Here is an 18785-nt window from a genome sequence, read left to right as displayed (position 1 = left end):
CTTGAGCCCAGGAGTTTGAGACCGGCCTGGGCAACATAGCAAGACCCCATCTCTACAAAAAAATTAAAATATTAATACTAACTGGGTGTGCTGGCATGCACCTGTGGTCCCAAATACTCGGGAGGCTGAGGTAGGAGCATCACTTGAGCCCATGAGTGCAAGGTTGCAGAAGCTATGATTTTGCCACTGCACTCCAGCCTAGGTGACAGAATGAGACCCTGTGTCCTAAATAAATAAATAAATAAATAAATAAATGAAAGTTTGTTGGACGTGGTGGCTCACGCCTGTAATCTCAGCATTTGGGGAGGCTGAGGCAAGTGGATTGCTTGAGGCCAGGAGTTTGAGACCAGCCTGACCAGCCTGGGCAACATGGTGAAACCACGTCTCTACTAAAAATACAAAAATTAGCCGGGCGTGGTGGCTCACATCTGTAGTCCGGGCTACTCTGGAGGCTGAGGTGGGAGGATCGCTTGAGCCCAGGGGCGGAGGTTGCAGTGAGCTCACGTTGTGCCACTGCACTCCAGTCTGGGGGACAGAGCCAGGCCCTGTCTCAAACAAACAAACAAACAAACAAACAAGGCTTATTGGGCTTCTCTGCTTCTGGGCAATGCCCATGAAAGTGAAGCCACGCTGGTATTGTTCTAACTTTCCATCCAGCTGAAGTATCTGAGGCCCAGGCCAGGCGCTTCTCTGGTTAGCAGCAGGTTCTAGGCCAGAGCCTGCCTCCAGGTCCTGGGTAGGCTGGCACGTTCACATGTTGCTCCTGGGCCTGGAGGCACTCCTGGGCGTGGCCTTCCTCCGATCGCAGTGTAAGCAACTCTCCCTGCCCATCACGCTGCTCCCATCACCCAGACCAGGCCAGGCCTCGGGGATTCTGCACATACAGTTTTCTCTGCCTGCAGGGTCTGCCTCTAGCTCTCTACTCGATTCAGATCCCACACCAACTTCTGGGGCAGCCCTCTTGCCCTGCCTCTCCCCAAGACATCACCCTTTCTCTTTTCCCCATTGGTGGTGGTTTTATGTGTTCATTTACTGGTTTATTTTCTCTCTCCCTGTGTCTGTCATCTGTCGCTTCACCCCTGGGGCCCAGCGTGCCTCCTGGGTTGGGGGCAGCAGAGACAGAAGGCATGGGATGTGGCTCTTGTGGGATGTGGCTTGGGTGTGGCTGTCACTGAAAAGGGGATGTGGGGTGGGGAAGGGGACAGCCCCTACTGTTCCTGGCATCAGGACCAGAAGTGAGAGCCAGAGGTTGCCACTGGAGGGCTTCCTGGGGAGGCAACTGGCACCACCTGATTCCTGTTTCTGAATGCCCTCTCCCTCTCCCCAACCCCCATGGAGCCAGAACCAACTCGTCAGGCCCAGGAGCCCTTCAGGGTCAGTCTCTGAGTGGGTGGTAATATGGCTTAACCAAGTCCTGGTCAGTCTGTGGCCTGGGAGTCCACCCTCCATGACTGGTGGTTTGTGGCAGGTGACAGGTGAGTGGTCTCCATGCTCCCAGCTGCTGTGTAGAGGTGCCAACCTGCCCCTCCTGCCAGAGTTGGGCTCCTGTTGGGCGGGACTGAGGATACTGAGACAGAAATAAAACTGCTAAATGCATCTGTTGTTGAATAATTCAATGCCCCATGCCAGGCCTGTTGCAAAATTAGCCACTTCCTCCCTCCAGGCCCACGAGTGACTCCGCGATTTGGTGAAAGCCAGGCCTGGTGGAACTGTGGCCCGGAAGGTCCTCTGTGCCCTGAGAACCTCCATGCAGGAGCCCAGGGGAGCGGGTGCTTGGACACGCGCGGGCCCCTCAATCTGCCCTGTGGAGCCTGGCCTGGCCTGCAGCCCCTGTGCAGGGAGAAACTTGTGGTTTTCCCTGGTGGAGGGCACAGGTCAGAGTGGGCGTGGACAGGGCATGAGGAAGCAGTGCGGAGGAAGCGCGAGCATTTGTCTCGGGCCAGCTGGAGAAAGGAAATGGGACCGCTTCCTGCAGGGCAGAGACGTCAGGGGCTGCGCTGTCGGGCTCGGCATGCAAGATTTGCGTCTCATCCCAGGGTTGGGTGCCTCCTACATGCCAGGGCTTTCCATGGGCCGTGCACCCTCAGTCGAACAAGATTTGCACAAAACCTGGGACATAAGCTCACTGAGCGCTCGGCCTGCCCAGCCCGTGACAATGAGAACTGCACATGCTCAGCCTTCCCTGGACTCAGGGCCCTATGGGTACTGGAGCCGGGTCGGGAGAGGGCCGCAGGCTGCCCCTGCCTCTGCATCCTCCCCTTCGATGCCTGGGGCCACTGGGATTGGCAGAAAAGTGATGCCCCCAAGATGGGCAGCCAGGAGAACTGTCTGTCCCCCATGCCAATATGCCCACCCCACCCCCCTCTGAATCCCCGTTTCCTCCCCATCCTTGCCCCCACACACCCGGATTTCCAATGGGACGCACGGCCACCTAGAATAACAGCCCCTCCCAGTCTTCCCTCAAGACAAGTGTGGCCACAACCGCATGGGGCCAGCGGCTGTGAGTTGAAGTGTCCCTCTGCGGCTTCTGGGGATGGGCAGCCCTGCCCTGAGGCCCTCTGGCCACCTCTTGCTCTGTGAGTGGGAATGTGCATGCCTTGGGCCTGAGGCTGAGCTGGGCTGGGTCCCTGGGTGCCTGGGGCCACACTCTCTGGTCCAGCCTGCTGTTACAGGGGATGCCTCAGGGCCACCACTGGTCATGGAGGCTGAGGGCACCTGCCTGCCTGCCTGGAGTTCAGGTAAACAACCCCAATGAGGAGGCACCCCCAGTTGTGGGGGCTGGCGTGTCCTGCTCCCCGAGGGGGTCTGTCCCGTTGGCGAGATCCTTGCTGTGTCAGCAGAGGGTTTTCCTGGCCCGGGGTCTTGGGGAGTCGATGATGGGGCTTTAGGAGCTCTGGCTCTGGGAAGGCAGTGGGCCCTGGAGCGGGAACCTTGGGAGGTCGGAGAGTTGGTGGCTCGGGAAGGAGGCTGCGCGTGCCCTGGCCTGGTCACTGGGAAGAGCCGTCCTCCAAGGAGACAGCTCCCGAGGAGAGAGCTGTGATGCTGTGCTGTGCTCTGGGCTACCAGGTCTTATCTGGAGGGGAATCCTGACCCTGTGTGATGTGGGTGCAGGGACCCCACCAGGACCTTTGTCCTCTCCTGGCCATGTCATTGCACAGCTCCAGGGGGCATCACTCACCTGAGCCCTATTTGCTCTTCTTGGCTGTCACCTGGTATGGGCATGCAAAGACTATCTCTAAGTGTCAGTTCTAGACTTAGCTGGAAAGGTTTCATGACCTCAAGAGACCGGTGGGACATGAGGGTGGGGCAGCTGTTTGCCCTGTGGATCAAAGGGGAGTGTCTGGGATGGGATCCACCTGCCCTGCCCTCAAAGTGCTGGGCAGTCCCCCAGAGCCGCAGAGCCTAGGGGGTCTTGGGCCCTCTTCCCCAGGGCATGGCCTAAGTACCTGCCGGCCTGAGGTCCCTGCCGGGCCCAAGGCACCCCTGTCCTGTGTAGGGTTCCACAGACACCAGTCCACCACACTGGGGCCTACTGGGAGAGATGGTCACCCACTTGCTGTTGGGAGCCTCCATCACCACAGACTGGGGTTGTCCCAGCCACCCCAGCCGCTGCTTCTCTGCGTCTGCACTGGCCTCTCTCCTGAGCTCCGTCCATCCCTGTAGGTTGCATTCTTCTCTCTCCTCTGGGCTCTGCACAGGCTGCCATTCTGTCTGCCTGGACTGGGCCTCCACCTCTGAGAAGCCCTCCCTGATTGCCCCTTCCAATGCGCTGGGAGAGGGAGGAAGGTCAGGTGCAGAAAGAGAATTCACCTGCCCGGCTAAAGCCCCACCTGCCTGTTTCAAGGCCCCTGATGCCCCCCGGCCTGCAAGGTGTGTGCATGGGACCTGTCCCATGCTGGTTCACCCAGCTGCTCAGAGAGGCAGGTGGCTCCCGGGCCCCACAGTGACATTGGGGGACTGTTTGTCTCCATCGGCGGTGGTGGAGGGTGTGCAGGTCACTCCAGGTGCCCGGGCCAGCTTCCCCAACCTGAGCTGCCCTCAGCTCCTAGCCTGGCCCTCCACGGAGGGGAAGATGCCCCCCTCGCCTGCCATCGTCACACCTTACCTCGCTGGCGGCCATGGAGGCAGTGAGAAGAGCTGAGGGAGCTGGCTGGGACACTGGCCACCTCCCAGCTTGCTCTTAGCCTGGTCATAGAGCCTGGCAGCATCTTGCCAGGTGTCTGTGGTCCCGGAGCCTGGGGCTGCCCCATCTCTGGAATATTGAGGTGTGGCTGGGGCTGATCTGAGGATGAACGTGGCTCAGGTTGCCGGGTGCCCTAGATGCATTCCCATGTCCCAGTGGGGAAACTGAGGCTCGAGGCCACACAGCAGCTCTGTTTCCAGGGACACCCTGTGTTCTCTGTAGTGGGTAGGAGGTTTCCCTATGCAGGAGACCAAGCTACAGCAAGAAAGACTTGGGCTAGATGTGAGGAGCGACTTTCCCAAGTAGGGATGAACCCTGAGGACCCACGCCCTGAGCTGCCAGTGAGTTGCGTTGACCTGGCTGCCTGTGGCTCCCGGGCACCTGAGGCCTTCTCTGTCCTTCCGCACCTCGCCCCCTTCCCAAGTGGAGGTGCTCTGGGAGCTCTGCCGGCTTCCTCAAGTCTTTCTTATTTTTTATGTTATGTTATTTTAGATTTGAGGAGTACACATACTTGTTTGTTATGTGCGTAATGGTGGGGTTTGGGCTTCTCGTGTGCCCATCAGCCGGGTATTGGACATGACACTCAAAAGATAATTTTTCAACCCTCCCCCTCCCACCCACTCCACCTCCCCTTTGGAGTCCCAGAGTGACCTTTCTCCGTCTTTCCGTCCAAGCATCCCATCTGTCTAGCTTCCACCCATGAGTGAGAACGTGCCGTGTTTGGTTTTCTGTTTCTGTTAGTTTGCTTAGGATCATGGTCTCCAGATCCATCCATGTTGCTGCAAAGGACACGGTTTCATTCACTTCTTGGAGGCTTTAAAGCCTGCCCTGTGTGTTGGGGGTGGGGAGGCCTGGCCACCCCTCCCACGTCCCCGAGGCCCCTGCTGCCTGGCAAGACCACCACCCTCTGCTCCAGGACAGTGCCACCGCCATCAGTGGGGGTGAGGGGACAAGGCTGCTGTGACCAGGCCATGCCCAGGCAGAGCCTCGCCATTTCTGGGGTGGGGGGTGTGCAGGTGCATCTGGTCTGCCCAGCTCCTCCCCACCCCGGGCAGGCCTCTCACAAAGACGAGTGTCCTAGGGCAGATAGGGCCACATCCATGGGGTCACTTCAGTTTGTCCTCCCGGCGCCTTCTAAATATACTCTCTGTGGGTGTCTTATCACAGCCCAGGGAGCCAGGCTTTGTGTGGCCGGCCCTGAGAGCACAGAGCCCCGTCCCCAGCAGCCCTCGGCCCTGGCGGGCTTGTGCCTGTGCCTGGCCACCTGCACCCTCCAGGCCCCAGGAGAAGCTCGTGCCTTTCCTGCTTGCACCCCAGAGCCTGGCCACCCCCGTCCTCTGCTGAGGCCCTGGCCACCTCTGTGTGTGCCGTGGCTGCAGTGACAGCTTTGACCCCAGGGGCCGGGCATCCCACTGCTCTCCTCACTGGGCCCCTGGGCCTATCTGCCCACCCCCAGGCCAGGGCTCCTGCTGGAATCCCCCTCTGGAAAGTCAGGCTGCCCGATGCCCACCACTCCAGGCTTACTTCTGGCTTATAGTTTTCAGGGTGCTTTGAGGTGCAGTGGGGACCTGTGACGCTGTCAGGCAGACCTGGAATCCAGTTCTCGCCAACTGCTCAGTGCTGTGTGACTCGAGGCAGGTCCCTTAACCTCTCGGAGCCTCCTCCTGTCCTGTGAATGAGGGATGAGTCAACTTCTCAGGCTTCTCATGAAGTTTAGAGTTGACAGGAGGAAGTGGACTTTACACGGCTCAATCCCAGCCTCCCCTCACGCCTGGGACCACTGACCCACTGTGCTTCTTGGGAGGCCACGATAGAGCCTGTTTGTAAAGGGGATGTGGCTGCCAGCTCTGGGGGCACACGTTCCTGTTTGAATTCTCAATTTCTGGGCTCAAAATTGGCCCCCAGAAAGCCTTTGAGATGGACAGGGAGCCAGACATTACCAATTCGGTTGCCCTCAGCTTGATGTTTACGTGCCATTGTTGGGTGCTCCTGATCGTGCAGCAGGTCCCACGAAACCAACACCCAGGTGCAGACAGCCACGTCATCCTGCCAGAGCCCAGGGTTCTCAGCAGTACTCTGTGCCAGGGTCTTCATGCTACAGCCACCACCTGATTTTGTCGATAAAGTTTTATTAGGACACAGCCATGCCCAGCCAAATATTGCCACAGAGGACACCTGCCCCACCACACCTAGGACATTTCCTCTCTGCCCCAGAGGTGTGCCAGGCCTGCATTGGGCTCTTCTGATAGGAAGGGACATTGTTCTGACCCCCCTGCCCCAATCTCTCCCCCACCTTGCCCTGACTTCCTAGTGGTGTCACTGGGAAGCTTCCTGATAGCCTGAGGCTCCCCCAGCACCTGTCCCTCTAGTGCCTCTGAAGGGCTTTGATGTGACACTCAGGATGGTGCGGCAGGGGCCTCGAGCATGGCTGTGTTTGCCCCGAGGCTGCTCTTGGAAAGGAGGGATCAGGGCCCAGGCTCCAGGCTCTGCACTGAGGTGTGGTCGAGGGTCCCGGGCGTCAGAGAATGAGTTGCGAATGAGCCCTCAGTAGCTGCCAGGCGGGGCCAGCCCTCATCCCCACTGCACAACCTGAGCATCCAGGAGCCCTGTGCTCAGCTGAACCCAGCAGTCCCTCAGCAGAACCCAACACCCTGCAGGGCTGTTGAAAAGGGAACGCACACCTGTCGCCTCTTGGTTCGGGGGCATCCAGGTTCCTGGTGATGAGGATGGGGTGAGATGTACCTGATGGATCTCCAGGGACAGCTCCTGGGACACCCTGGAGGGCTCTGGTGGGAGACCTGGCTTTCTATCTGCACCGAAGGGGGCTCAGGGCTGAGAAGCCCTGGGACAGGTGGGATTTGGGACGCGTTCCCCACCCCACGCGTGTTGAGTCCCAGCTGCGTCACTGTCTGGCCTGTGGCGCCTCACCTCTCTGTCTGGCAGGACTCAGGCAGAATGGAAGTAAAGGCAGGACCTTGTCTCAGGACGTCCAGGCATGTGGTGTGGCAGCCAGGTGGGTTGGGAGGGTTTCCCCCGGCAGGATCCCCACCTCCTGCACCTGTCCTGAGTTGGTCTTCTAGGGGCAGCCCCTAAGACACTGCTCCTTCGGGGAAGAGGGACTGGTTTGGCCAGTGGGACCATGGCCCTGGGAGCATGTGCCTGCACGTCCTGTCCGCTCACACCTGCCTGCTGGGGTGGCCATGCGTGCACCCGCAGCTCACGTCAGAGCCCACCCCAGGAGGCTCCCAGCGACCTGTCAACCTGTGCTGTTGGCATGCAGCCTGGGGGTGAGGGGGTTGCAGAACGCTGCTTCAGTACTATGTCCTGCTCAAAGGCCACTCGGGGGCTAGGCTGAGCCTGTGGTGTGGGGCGGGATAGGAAGGAAAAGAACAGAGCCTAAGGAGCCTAATCTCACTTCCAGATTCACTCTGGAGGCCTGCATGGAGGAGGCAGCACGGAGACTTCATTCACTGAGCTTCAGGGTTTACCGTAAACATTCATTCACACCAGCAGTCATTCAGTAAACGCTTCACAGACGTGCATCCCAAGCCTGGCACTGGGCCTTCGGAGGGGATGCAGCTGGTGGGCCCCTGCTTGGGGAGCCCCTGCTCTGGTCGGGGAGGCAGTGGTGGCAATGACTGCCTGGTGGTCCATGAAGTGGTACAAGCCAGAGCCAGAGGCCTCCTGAGAGGCCCCACAGTTGGGGTACAGGCCTGGTAGCCCCGCAGTTGGGGTGCAGGCCCGGTGGCCCCGGCAGGGGGACCAGCCTCTGGGGAGGTACTGCAGGCACAGGAGCTCTGTGGGGGCCCAGCCGAAAGCTGGCAGGGAGGGACCTGTTTCTGGGGGTTCCCAGTCCAGATCTGTTTTGGGAAAAGTGTCAGCTGAAACCCCAAGAGGCTGGAGACAGCCTCAGTCCTGCTGCGGGACACAGGTTTAATCTCCGGATGGCTCCTTGACAGGCCGGCTGGTGGCTGTGTCTAACGGGGGCAGCACACTTGGGGCTTCTGGAGACAATGAGGGCAGAAATCTTACCCCCGGCTGCACCAAGTCACCCATTGTTGTGTCCTTCGGGCTGTGGATCACGTTGCCTTCAAGAACATTTGAAAGAAATGAGACTCAGCTGCTGTGGAACAAGTCGCAGTTAAAGAGTTCAAAACAGCGTGAGGCATGGGGTGGCCACGGAAGCCCTGGGCCAAGAAGGCCCGGCCGGGTGGGGAGGCGTCCACGCACCCAGTGCTGGACCGGGAGGCCCAGGCTGTGGGTCTGTGAAGCGGGTGTGGGATCACATCCATGCTCCTCCTGTGGGTTGTGCTCTGTTGTAGCTGCCAGGGGAGAAGCTTCCAAGGCCCTGCCAGCCAGCTGGGATGTGTGGACAACAGACAGGGTGCTCTGTGGGGGCCTGAGGGGCAATGGTTGGGGGCAGCTGTTGCCTTTCTGGTGAGAAGTGCTGGTCCCTGAGGGGCTGGGGTGCTAGGGAGCCTCGTGGACCTACTCCTGACATGGCAGCTGCCTGCTGAAGATGGACCAGCCGGGTCCTACCTGTGCTGGGAGTTGTCACCCCCAGCTCCCTTCTCTCCAACACGACAGGGTTTGGGTGATGCCCTGTGGGCTGAATGGTGAGGGAGACGTCCCTATGCTGACACCAGTGTGCATGGACGCCACCCTCTTTTTAAAAGAATTTTTGCAGATGCAATTCCATGAAGGATCTGGAGGTGAGAGGATGAAAAGGAAACTCTGAGTTTTGAGTACATTTTGAATTATGTTTTAAAAATGAAGACATCGGCCAGGCATGGTGGCTCACGCCTGTAATCCCAGCGCTTTGGGAGACCAAGGTGGGAGGATCGCTTGAGCCCAGGAAATTGAGGCTGCAGCGAGCCAGGATCACACCACTGTCCTCTAGCCTGGGCAACAGAACAAGACCCTGTCTCAAAACGAAACAAAACAAAACAAAACAAAAAAAAGCTAATATATGTTTTTGACCAATACCCAATTCGGCTGTTTAAGAATTCAAAATCGACCAATAATGATCATAAGTAATGTATTAAATACTTATGATATGTCATAGGACACCAGGTGGTGGCCCCCAAGACTGGTTTCCATCCCTGGAAGCTGCAAATGTGACCTGACATAGAAAAAACCCCTTTGCAGCCAAGGCTGAGGGTCTGGAGAGGCGTGATTGCGTTACCCAGGGGCCCAAGTCCAGTGACACTTGTCCTCCTAAAAGACAGGATAGATTCAACAGAGGAGGATCCGGCCATGTACCACACAGCACGGGAGTGAGGCCGCCACAAACCCAGGACACGGGAGCCCGCAGAGGCTGGAAGGTTGAAAAGGGCCCTGTAGCCCCCACCCCTACCCAGGATGACGCATGGCCTGGTTATGGCATTCCTGCCTCAGGACCGTGGCACCGAGTGGTGGGGCCGGGGGTCCTGGAGTCAGCCAGTCTGGGTGCGTCCCATGCTGTGTCTGAGCCCAGCGTCCCCATCGGTTGGTAGTACCTCCTGGCCCCAGTCCAGGGGGCTTCCGGGGGGCAGCCTGGGACCAGACATGCCTCACCAGAGCTTCTGTCTCCTCACCAGGACTTTCATGATGTGACACCTTCCATGATGTGACATGGGGTTCAGAGGGGGGAACCTGTGCCCAGTGTCCAGCCCAGTGTGGGGCCCTCTGTGCGGGCCAGGACTCACCCCTTTGGGAGGGGTCAGGAGATGCCTGGCCCAGGCTCCACCCATGCAGAGCCAGGAAGCAGGTGAACCTGTGGGTAACCTTGGTGACCCCCAAACCCTGCTGAGGCTGCCCGCTGACAGCCACTGGTGAGGGGGGTGACCAGCTGGTAGCTTTTTTACTGAGGTGCAGATTCAGCCCTGGGGAACAGCCCTGGCAGGCCCTGAAACCTCTGCCCCTGGGCATCCACATCCCAGGACTCTGAGCTCAGCTGCCCTGGAGCCGGCAGCCACATCAGGGATGGAGACCTGCTGGTGGCCAGTGAGCGAGCAGGGGAAGCCTATCCCCTCCAGCCCCCAGTGTTTCCTTCCTGGGGCACGTGGGTTTTGGAGGCATTTGGAGTCTTCCAGGATGACTTTTTTTTTTAAGCCCCTGGATGTGGTTTGGGGTTTAAGCATCAATATTTAATCTCTCGAGGTTACACATTCAAGGCCCTGTCCCGCCTTCGGCTTTACGTTCGCTTAACCCATTGTCTGCTTATCAGCCTGGCGAGGTCCTGTCCGCAGTAGGGGTCTTTGAACATTGCTCGATCTCGTTCACCAGCCACGTGAAACATTTTGAACCTTCTGGTGCTTGCTCTATGAATGTTGTTTACGGTTTCCTTTAAAAAGTGCTTTTTTTTTTATTGTGATAAAATACACATACCACAAAATTTACCATCTTAACTCTTTGTAAGGTTACAGTTCAGTGGCATTAGGTACATTTACATGGTTGTGCAACCATCACCACCATCCACCCCAAAACTTCTCTCCCAAACTGAAACTCTGCACCCATGAAATTCCACTCCCTCCCCCCAGCCCTGCCGTCCTGCTCTCCGCGACCATGGATGGATCCATCCTCCCCGTGTCCACAGATCCCCTATCCCCCGGTCCCGCTGTCCGTCTCCCTGCGACGGTGGATTTAGCTGCTCCGGGTGCCTCCCGAGTGGAGCCCTGCGGCCTTTGCGCTTCTGTGACTGGCAGTCTGCGTGGTGCGGCGCTCAAGGTGCCTCTGTGCTCACGCCCTTCCATGCATGATGCTTTCAGACTGACAAAACTCTTCAAGTATTAACGTAATTTTTAATGTTTACAGTTTCAAGAAATTAAGCATACGGACACGAGAGTGCCAAGTTCTATGAAACGCTCCAGGGGTTATGCGTCCCGGGGTTTCAGCTTCGACCCTGGGTGAGCTCCATGGTGCAGTGGCTTCGAGCTGGAGTTCTAAGGGCACCCCTCGAGCTGCCCACGTGTCTTTGCACGTGAAGTAGGAGGCTGTCTTTCAGGTTTCTCAGCTTTATTGGGAAATATCTCAGGGTTATATATCAGTGACCCCCCCATGGGCTAACAAGGCTGTCACTCACTGTGTGTGGGGCCTGTCCTCGAGTGCGCACAGAAGGCCAGAGTCCCAGCATGGCCCCTGCCTGGACTGGATTCGCACCTGGATCAATCAGGCCCATTTAGGGGCACTGCTCAGGGGCCCTAGTGTGTGCGACAGGGCAGGTCATGGAGTCTGCAGCCTTTAACTTGCTTTAGCCCCAGGCCATCTGAGCCGTGGAGCCCACCCAGGCCCACCGCCTGCACGCTGGGGGAACCCTCCCGCAGTGTCTCGGGCTATGACCCTGGCAGGATTCCTGCATTCTCCCGTGTTCTCGGGCACCTGGGGCTGAGATGTTGAAATGACGTTGGATAATTCACCAGGTGCCCTCGGGGCTGGCGCTCGCCGTCACTGCTCCTGAGGCCGATTTGCTGCCAAGGAGGACAAGTAGGGGATTGTTTCCTGGGGCGTGGTGGGCTCCCCACTCATGCAGTGCCCCCTGCATGACCACGCTGTCCCGGGAGCTCAGGTGGGACAGCATTCAGGGAACCATATGACCTGGGGGGAGCTCGGTGTCTTCTCCCTGCCCTTCGCTAGCCTGCCCTGCTGCCCACTCCGTGTCCAGAACATGCATGGGATTCATCCTTTCCCAGGGCCTCGGTTTCCCGGCTCTGCAGAGTTGGGGGCTGCGACTGCCTGGCCTTGGAGCTGAGGCAGAGGGGGTGACACGTGGCTCTGCAGAGGCAGGAGGGTGCACAGGCACCCCAGGCCCTGAGTGCCTCAAGGGCAGGGACGCCAGCTCGGCACCTGTGAGGTTCCCAGCGCCGCCTGAGACAAGAATAGATAAAGCGGTAAATAAGATAAAACTCTTTTTATCTGGAGTAGATAAAAGTAACCTTTGTCATATAATTCCTTCTGAGGCTAGCACGGTGTATCAAAATATCGGAAGCATCATTTAGCCTTCAGAATATGGCAAGGCTGACAGCCAGCCTGGCCCATGGGCACCTGTCCCCACCATCTGCCTGGCCTGTGGGGGATCATTTCTCAGCCCCTGCTGGCTCCCAGCCCGGGCCCCGGAGCCCCGTCTTCTGACTCAGCCGCGATTCCACTGCACGGGACTTTCCCAGGCACCTCTGCCCAGGCGGTTGGGGTGAACGCCCACTTGGGTGCACACTCTGGGGGGGCTGGTCCAGGACCACCCACATGTAGTCTTCCCTGGTCAGATCCTGTATTCCCCCGCAAGGCCCAGTCAAGAATCTTCCCGCTGGAGTAACTCCACACACCTGAGCCCACTGTGTCTCCCGCGCACAGGACATGGGCAGGAGAGGCCTCTGCAGCTGGAATCCGTGCCATGAAGCCCAAGCGCTTGGCGTTGGCGGCCAGTCACCAAGCTTCCAAGCCCTCACTCGCGGCCTGTGAGTGAGTGCCCACTCTGCACATGGTGCTAACCAGCATCCATCACTGCTTTTTTTTTTTAATTTTTATCTTTTTGAGACGGAGTCTCACTCTGTCGCCCAGGCTGGAGTGCGGTGGCACGATCTCGGCTCCCTGCAACCTCCACCTCCCTGGTTCAAGCAGTCCCCCTGCCTCAGCCTCCTGAGTAGCTGGGGTTACAGGCGCAAACCATCACCCACACCCAGCTAATTTTTTCATATATTTAGTAGAGCCGGGGTTTCACCATGTTGGCCAGACTGGTCTCGAACTCCTGTCCTCAGGCAATCCTCCTGCCTCGGCCTCCCAAAGTGCTGGGATTACAGGCATGAGCCACTGCACCCAGCCCCATCACTGCTTTCTATGCCGTGGCTGAGGTCACCAACTGCCACTGTGATGGCCGGCTGTCGCCCAAACAGCACAAGAATCGACGGCAGATACAGAAGGCAGTGTCGCCTGTGGTCTTTTAGAAGAGTGGCCGTGAAGTGGGGCTATCTCAGCTTCCACGTCGCAGGTACCCATCACGGTGCCCCTGTGAAGGGAAGAGAAGCTGCAGGCGATTCTGTTCGCTCGCCTCTGCCACGGAGGAAGTTTACAGTTTTTTTTTTTTCTTTAAAGCTTTCAACCTGAGCCTGGAGGCTGCAGGGTCAGCAGATCTGGGTCCTGCCCATGGCCCCCTTCCCTCCCCAGGCCCCCGTTTGCTCATCTGAGAGTGGGGTGAGTGCAGCGCCTTCCGTGCAGGTCACTGAGAGGCTGGGGCAGTGGCGTGGATTCGGGCGCGTGACTCAGACATGGCTATCACTTGGCTGAACGGTGGCCCCTGAGGTGTCCGTGTCCTTGTCCTGTGAACAAGTTAGGTTGTGTGGCCAAAGGAGCTTTGCAGGGCGACTGAGGGATGGCTCGTGAGAGAGGAGGTTGTCCTGGGTCACCCGGGTGGGCCCTCACTGTGATTGTGCGGGTTCTTCTAAGAGAAGCAGGAGGATCTGAGTTGGAGGAGGAGACGGGAGGATGGAAGCCACGCTCCGCGATGGGGAAGCTGCAGTGCCCCCCTCACTGCAGCCCTATCCCTGCTCACATGCACCGAGACCAGAGCCCGGCAGTCGTCTCACACTGAGGGCCAAAGGGACCCAGGGCCCGGCCTCCAGGAACCCCAGCCATGCCGGGTCGGGGAACCAGACTGCAGTCCTTTGTCTCCTCAGTTTACCCCAATTGTGACCTCAGAAGCCCTCGGAGCCTCAGTTTCCCTACCTGTAGCATGTGTTTGATGACAGTGTGGCAGTGACGTCACAGTCTGGCAGGGTCTCGTGGGGGTCTGTGTTACTGTCTGCAAAGCACTGGCTGAGCTGGTGGTCAGTGAGCAGGGGTGTGGGTACCGGGCAGTGGCCTGCAGCCCCCAGGAGCACTTCCTGTTGCTGGACAGAGAGCAACTTAGTGGATCCTCCCCAGGGCCCCTGCTGGGTGGTAGGTTTTGCCACATCTTGGCAGGAGACAGCACCGGGAGCTTCTGGCTTATCCAAGGCCTCAGGGTGACGTCGACACTCGCTCCTGACTCCCTGCTGGACGTCGGGTGACACTTCCCTCCACAGCCTGGGAAGAAGCACCTGTGGGCCACTTCTTTGTATTGATGAGGAAACTGAGGCAGGGGAGCTGCCTGGGGCACCGGTGGGCGCTGCATCTCCATGTGCAGATGGTGCCCTGGGCCTCTCTGCACCCCGTGGGCCTGGGGAGCAGGCAGGTGGCATCTTCTGCCCTGGGCAGCCCTGCTCTGCTTCCTCGTGGCTGAGCCAGGCTGTGTCTAATCTCACTTCCCTGCTCACTGCAAATCAAAACAAACAGACGTCCAGGAGGATTAAGTGTGGCAGTCATGGCAGAGGGAGCCCTGGTGGGGTGAGAGAGCCAACAGTTGTACCAACAAGGGGCAGAGACCCAGCCCTGCCTTGGGGGCTGCAGAGTGTGGGGCCAGGGCCTGTGGCTTGGCGCAAAGGCTCTTCTAAGAACCTGGAGGGAACCCTGCTCCGGCAGTGGGCAGCATGCTGTGTGCAATTTGGGCCAGTCTGAGCCCATTCCCAGTGCCTGGAATGGTGCCCAATGCAGATGGGCACTCACCCTTCCAACCAATCTTTGCTTGTATCCCCATGAGATCCACAGAATCACCCTATGGAGGGCTCCCCACAGGGTTGGCCCAGAGGCTCCAGCTGTGTCTGTTGAACTAATTACTCTGCACCCACCCACCCCGTGCCAGCACCGTGTGGATTTTGGTCCCAGAGACAGATGAGGGCAGGAGTGGTCAGTGTGGGAGCAGCCGGAGGGAGCCTGGCAAGGCCAGGGCATCCTGTCCACGCTGGCCAGGAAGAGTCCTCAGAGCCAAAGCAGTGTGGAGGGTGGGGGTGCAGAGAGGGTCCCTGGCTGGAAGCACCGCATTGGCAAATGCCGTGCAGCTTATGCAGCCAGAGCTTCGGGCCGGCGGGGGTTGGGGAGACTGAGGCCCAGGGAAAGGCTGGAAAGACTGAGGCCCAGGGAAAGGCAGGGCTGCGTGCCAGCCTTCCAGGTGCTCCTGGAACCACATGGCTGATCAGACTTGTGCTTTGGGTCGAATGTCCCAGTTGGGGAGTAACCTCAGGGAGCAGAGGAAGGGTCATGGTGAAGGGGATGAAGCAGCAGCATTGGGGCTTAGAGATTAAATGAAGGAAGTCCCACGGGACTGATCACCTACTGTGCACCAGGCCGCATCCTAGGCGTGGACTGCAGCCCACAGCCCCACTCTTGGGGTGCTCATGGTCTAGGGGGTGCACAACAGACTCTGGTCCCAGCGGTGATACTTGAGTATAAAGGACACAGTTGGGGTGTTGTGGGGGCCAGGGTCAGACATCAGAGCTGGCCTCTGCCCATGAGACAGGGCCTGTTGGTAGGACCCTGAAGCTGGGCTTTTAGGCTGGGCAGCAGCAGGTGCACGGGCCCTGAGGTGCGCTGGGCCAGGCATAGTCAGGACTGGCAACAAGGGCCAGGAGGGGCTGGGGTGGTCTGGGGCCATTGCGGTGTAATACTGGGGTGTGACATTGAGGGTTCACTGACTGGCTGGGTATGTGGGCTGGGAACGCCACGGGTGGAGGTGGGCACCGTGGTCAGGGGAAGATGAGGATGGATGGGCAGGGTGCAGACGGGCTGGCTGCAGAGCTGACCAGTGTGGGAGGGACGGGGGGTGTTGGTGAGGCAGGTGGCTGAGGAAATGGTAGCTGCAGGTTTTGGCCCCAGTGCCAGCAGTGGGACTATGGCTATGGGGAGGGAGGAACCCAGGAAGGGGGCCTGAGCAGGGTCGTTGGTTGAGTGAGCCATCAAGGGCCTTTGGGTAGGGCTGCCAGAGGCCAGGAAAGGATTGCCCTGCCCACAGGAGCTTGTTGGGAAGAGGGGTGCAGAGCCCCCCCCACCTCCCCAAGAAACGTGCATTGGGAGGATGAACCAAGGCAGGCTGTGCTGGGAGGTAGCCTGTTTGTTGTGGGCTCCGGGGGCCTGGGGAGGGTGGGCTGGGCTGTACACATCCGGACAGGTGGAAGAGGATGGGTTCCGGGTGGGGCTGAGTTCTGGAGGCTGGGTGAGAGGCAATGCAGGGGGCCTTCTGGCTGCCCTGGGATGGGTTGGAAGCCACTTGGGATGGCAGGATCTCAGGGAGTAGAGGGGGCCTGGGGCACCCTATGCCGGGCGGAGGATCTATGCCAGGGCCCTCAGGGTCTGTGTGTGGCTTTCTCTGTGTCTCCCTGGGCCCTCGGGGCTGTGTGGCCACTTCCTGGCTCTCCTGTCGCTGAGGATCCACGGGGGTCCTTGGAGTCTCCGGAGCCCACGGGAATCTCCCCAGAGGCGGGAGGAAGGCCGGGCGGGCCCTGGAGGGTACCTTTGCAGAGGCAGCAGCTCCTTATCTTTATGGTTCCCTGGATCAGAGTGGGCCGCCCGTCTGTTCTCTGCGTGCCCACAGTACAGAACGTTTGCCCCGGGGTGGGGCTCTGTGCACCTTCCTTTTCATGAGTTCTGTGACTTGGCCTCCGGACCTTGGGGAGGAGGAAGTGAAACTGGAGGAGAGCCACCCTCAGCCTGCAGCCTCGAGGCTCCCCTGGGAAACAGATACTTGGTGCAGGTATCAGGACCCCCACCTGGCGGGCTGGCTTCTGTGCTGTGACCACCAGCACCCCTGCCCTGGGCCCTGAACTTCTGGACAGGGGGCTGTTGACTGCTCTCTGGAAGTGATTTGGTTTTTTTTGTTTTTCTCTGAGACGGAGTCTCGCTCTGTCCCCCTGGCTGGAGTGCAGTGGTGCGATCTTGGCTCACTGCAAGCTCCGTCTCCTGGGATCATGCCATTCTCCTGCCTCAGCCTCCCGAGCAGCTGGGACTACAGGCGCCCGCCACTGCACCCAGCTAATTTTTTGTATTTTTAGTAGAGACGGGGTTTCACCGTGGTCTCGATCTCCTGACCTTGTGATCTGCCCACCTTGGCCTCCCAAAGTGCTGGGATTACAGGCTTGAGCCACCGCGCCCGGCCTCTGGAAGTGATTTGTAAAATCAGCTTTGCAGAGACGTGACTACATGCCACAGTTCACTTATGGAAAGTGGGCCCCCTGTGGCTCTAGGACGTTCGGAGTTGTGTAGCCATCACCACCATCCATATCCAGAATGTTTAATGACCCCGAAAGAAAACCCCATGCCCGTAGCAGTCCTGCCTTGGGGCAGCCACCAGCCTGCTTTCTGTTTCTGTGGCTCTGGCTGTCCAAGGCGTAGCCACACTGCAGGTGGTCAGCAGGTGGTCACCTGTCTGTGTCTGGCCTTGGCGCCATGTTTCCAGGGCCTGTCCACGTGGCGGCACCTGTTGGTGCTTCGTCCCTTCCCATGGCAGGACAGCATCCCTCGTGTGGACCTACCTCAAGTGTGTGCTCACCAGCTAACAGACGACTGAGTTTTCATAGCACTGTCTAGTCCTACCAGGGGCGGGGCGGAGGCCAGGGCCCCTCCACTCGCCGGGTGCATCTGTGGGGTGGGCGGAGGCCGTGGCGCTGACCACCGTGTCCCTGTCTTACAGCTTCCTCATCGTCCTGGTCTGCCTCATCTTCAGCGTGCTGTCCACCATCGAGCAGTATGCCGCCCTGGCCACGGGGACCCTCTTCTGGATGGTACGTAGCATCTGAGGGCGTGGCTGGATGTCACAGCTGCCCTGGAGGCTGGCATCTCCCCAGCGCTGGGCCCCATAAGGTGGGGCAGAGCCGCCCCCGGCCCCTTGCCCACACGTTGGCCCTGCCCTGATACAGGGGCACCTCCCCAGACCCCACACTTGCCAAGTGACTCGGGATGTATGTGCCACAGGCGAGGGGGGCCAAGGACTGAGAGGAGCCTGGAGCTGGTGGTCTGAAAGGACTTCCCGGAGGAGGGGCTTCCAAGCTGGGCTGGAAGGAAGGAAGGAGGAGGGAGGGTAGAGCTGGCATTGTGGTAGCTCGGGCCTGCCTGAGCCTTCATGCACAGTGTCCCTGGGGTCTGGGTGACACCTGCCCCTGGGTTATGGCTGGCACACAGGCCCTACTGGTGTCCCAGCAGCAGCCCTCACCCCAGGCACCTGGATGGTCCCTTCCATTGGCCTGAGTGGTGTCGGTGCCATTTGTGCCAGGCAGGTGCTGAGAGCAGGGCAGGGCAGGCTCATAGCCTGGTGGAAAACCCCAAAGTTGATCTAGCCGTGAGGCTGCCCGTAAGGCGGGGTGCAGGGACCAGCTGTGTCTGGAACCCACAGGGTCCCCACGTAAGCCGCCTGAATGTGGGCCGTGGGCAACAACTCCGGCAGGACTGGGTCCAGCACCTCTCCGTGGCTGGGCTTTCGTGTTTTCCTGTCTTGTCGTGGAATATTTCCAGTATCTGTGAAGAAAGAGAGTCACGACTCAGGTCCTGGCACAGGCAGCTGTGGGCTGGGTTCTTGCTGCTTTTTGGTGCTGTGTCTTCCTGGCCAGGGGAGCCTGTCCCGCCGGGGTCTAGAGTCCTCTCATGATGGCCTCAGTGGTGGAATCCATCCCATTTCTAGGGAGTCCATTTTAGCTTTCCTTCGTTGCTTTTGGACCTTGAGCCATAGCTGGAGGAATTCACCTGTGGTTTCCTCCAGCCCTCACCAGGTTAACTGTGTGTGCTCCAT

At 59.2% G+C, this 18785-nt stretch overlaps 1 protein-coding gene across 2 annotated transcripts in view; it reads left to right on the top strand.

Annotated features, from left to right (window-relative positions):
• The window catches only part of KCNQ1 (potassium voltage-gated channel subfamily Q member 1), a 405037-nt gene that overhangs the window by 67242 nt on the left and 319010 nt on the right, over window positions 1–18785 (top strand). For both annotated transcript variants that reach the window (XM_017948145.3, XM_017948144.3), the window contains exon 2: window positions 17694–17784. In XM_017948145.3, coding sequence (XP_017803634.2) covers window positions 17694–17784 — 91 coding nt within the window. The remainder of the gene's footprint in view (window positions 1–17693; window positions 17785–18785) is intronic.

Source organism: Papio anubis, chromosome 12 (genome assembly GCF_008728515.1).
Source record: "Papio anubis isolate 15944 chromosome 12, Panubis1.0, whole genome shotgun sequence".
Taxonomy (NCBI): Eukaryota; Metazoa; Chordata; class Mammalia; order Primates; family Cercopithecidae; genus Papio; species Papio anubis.
Note: the sequence above shows the minus strand (reverse complement) of the source record. Positions and strands in the feature narration are given on the sequence as shown.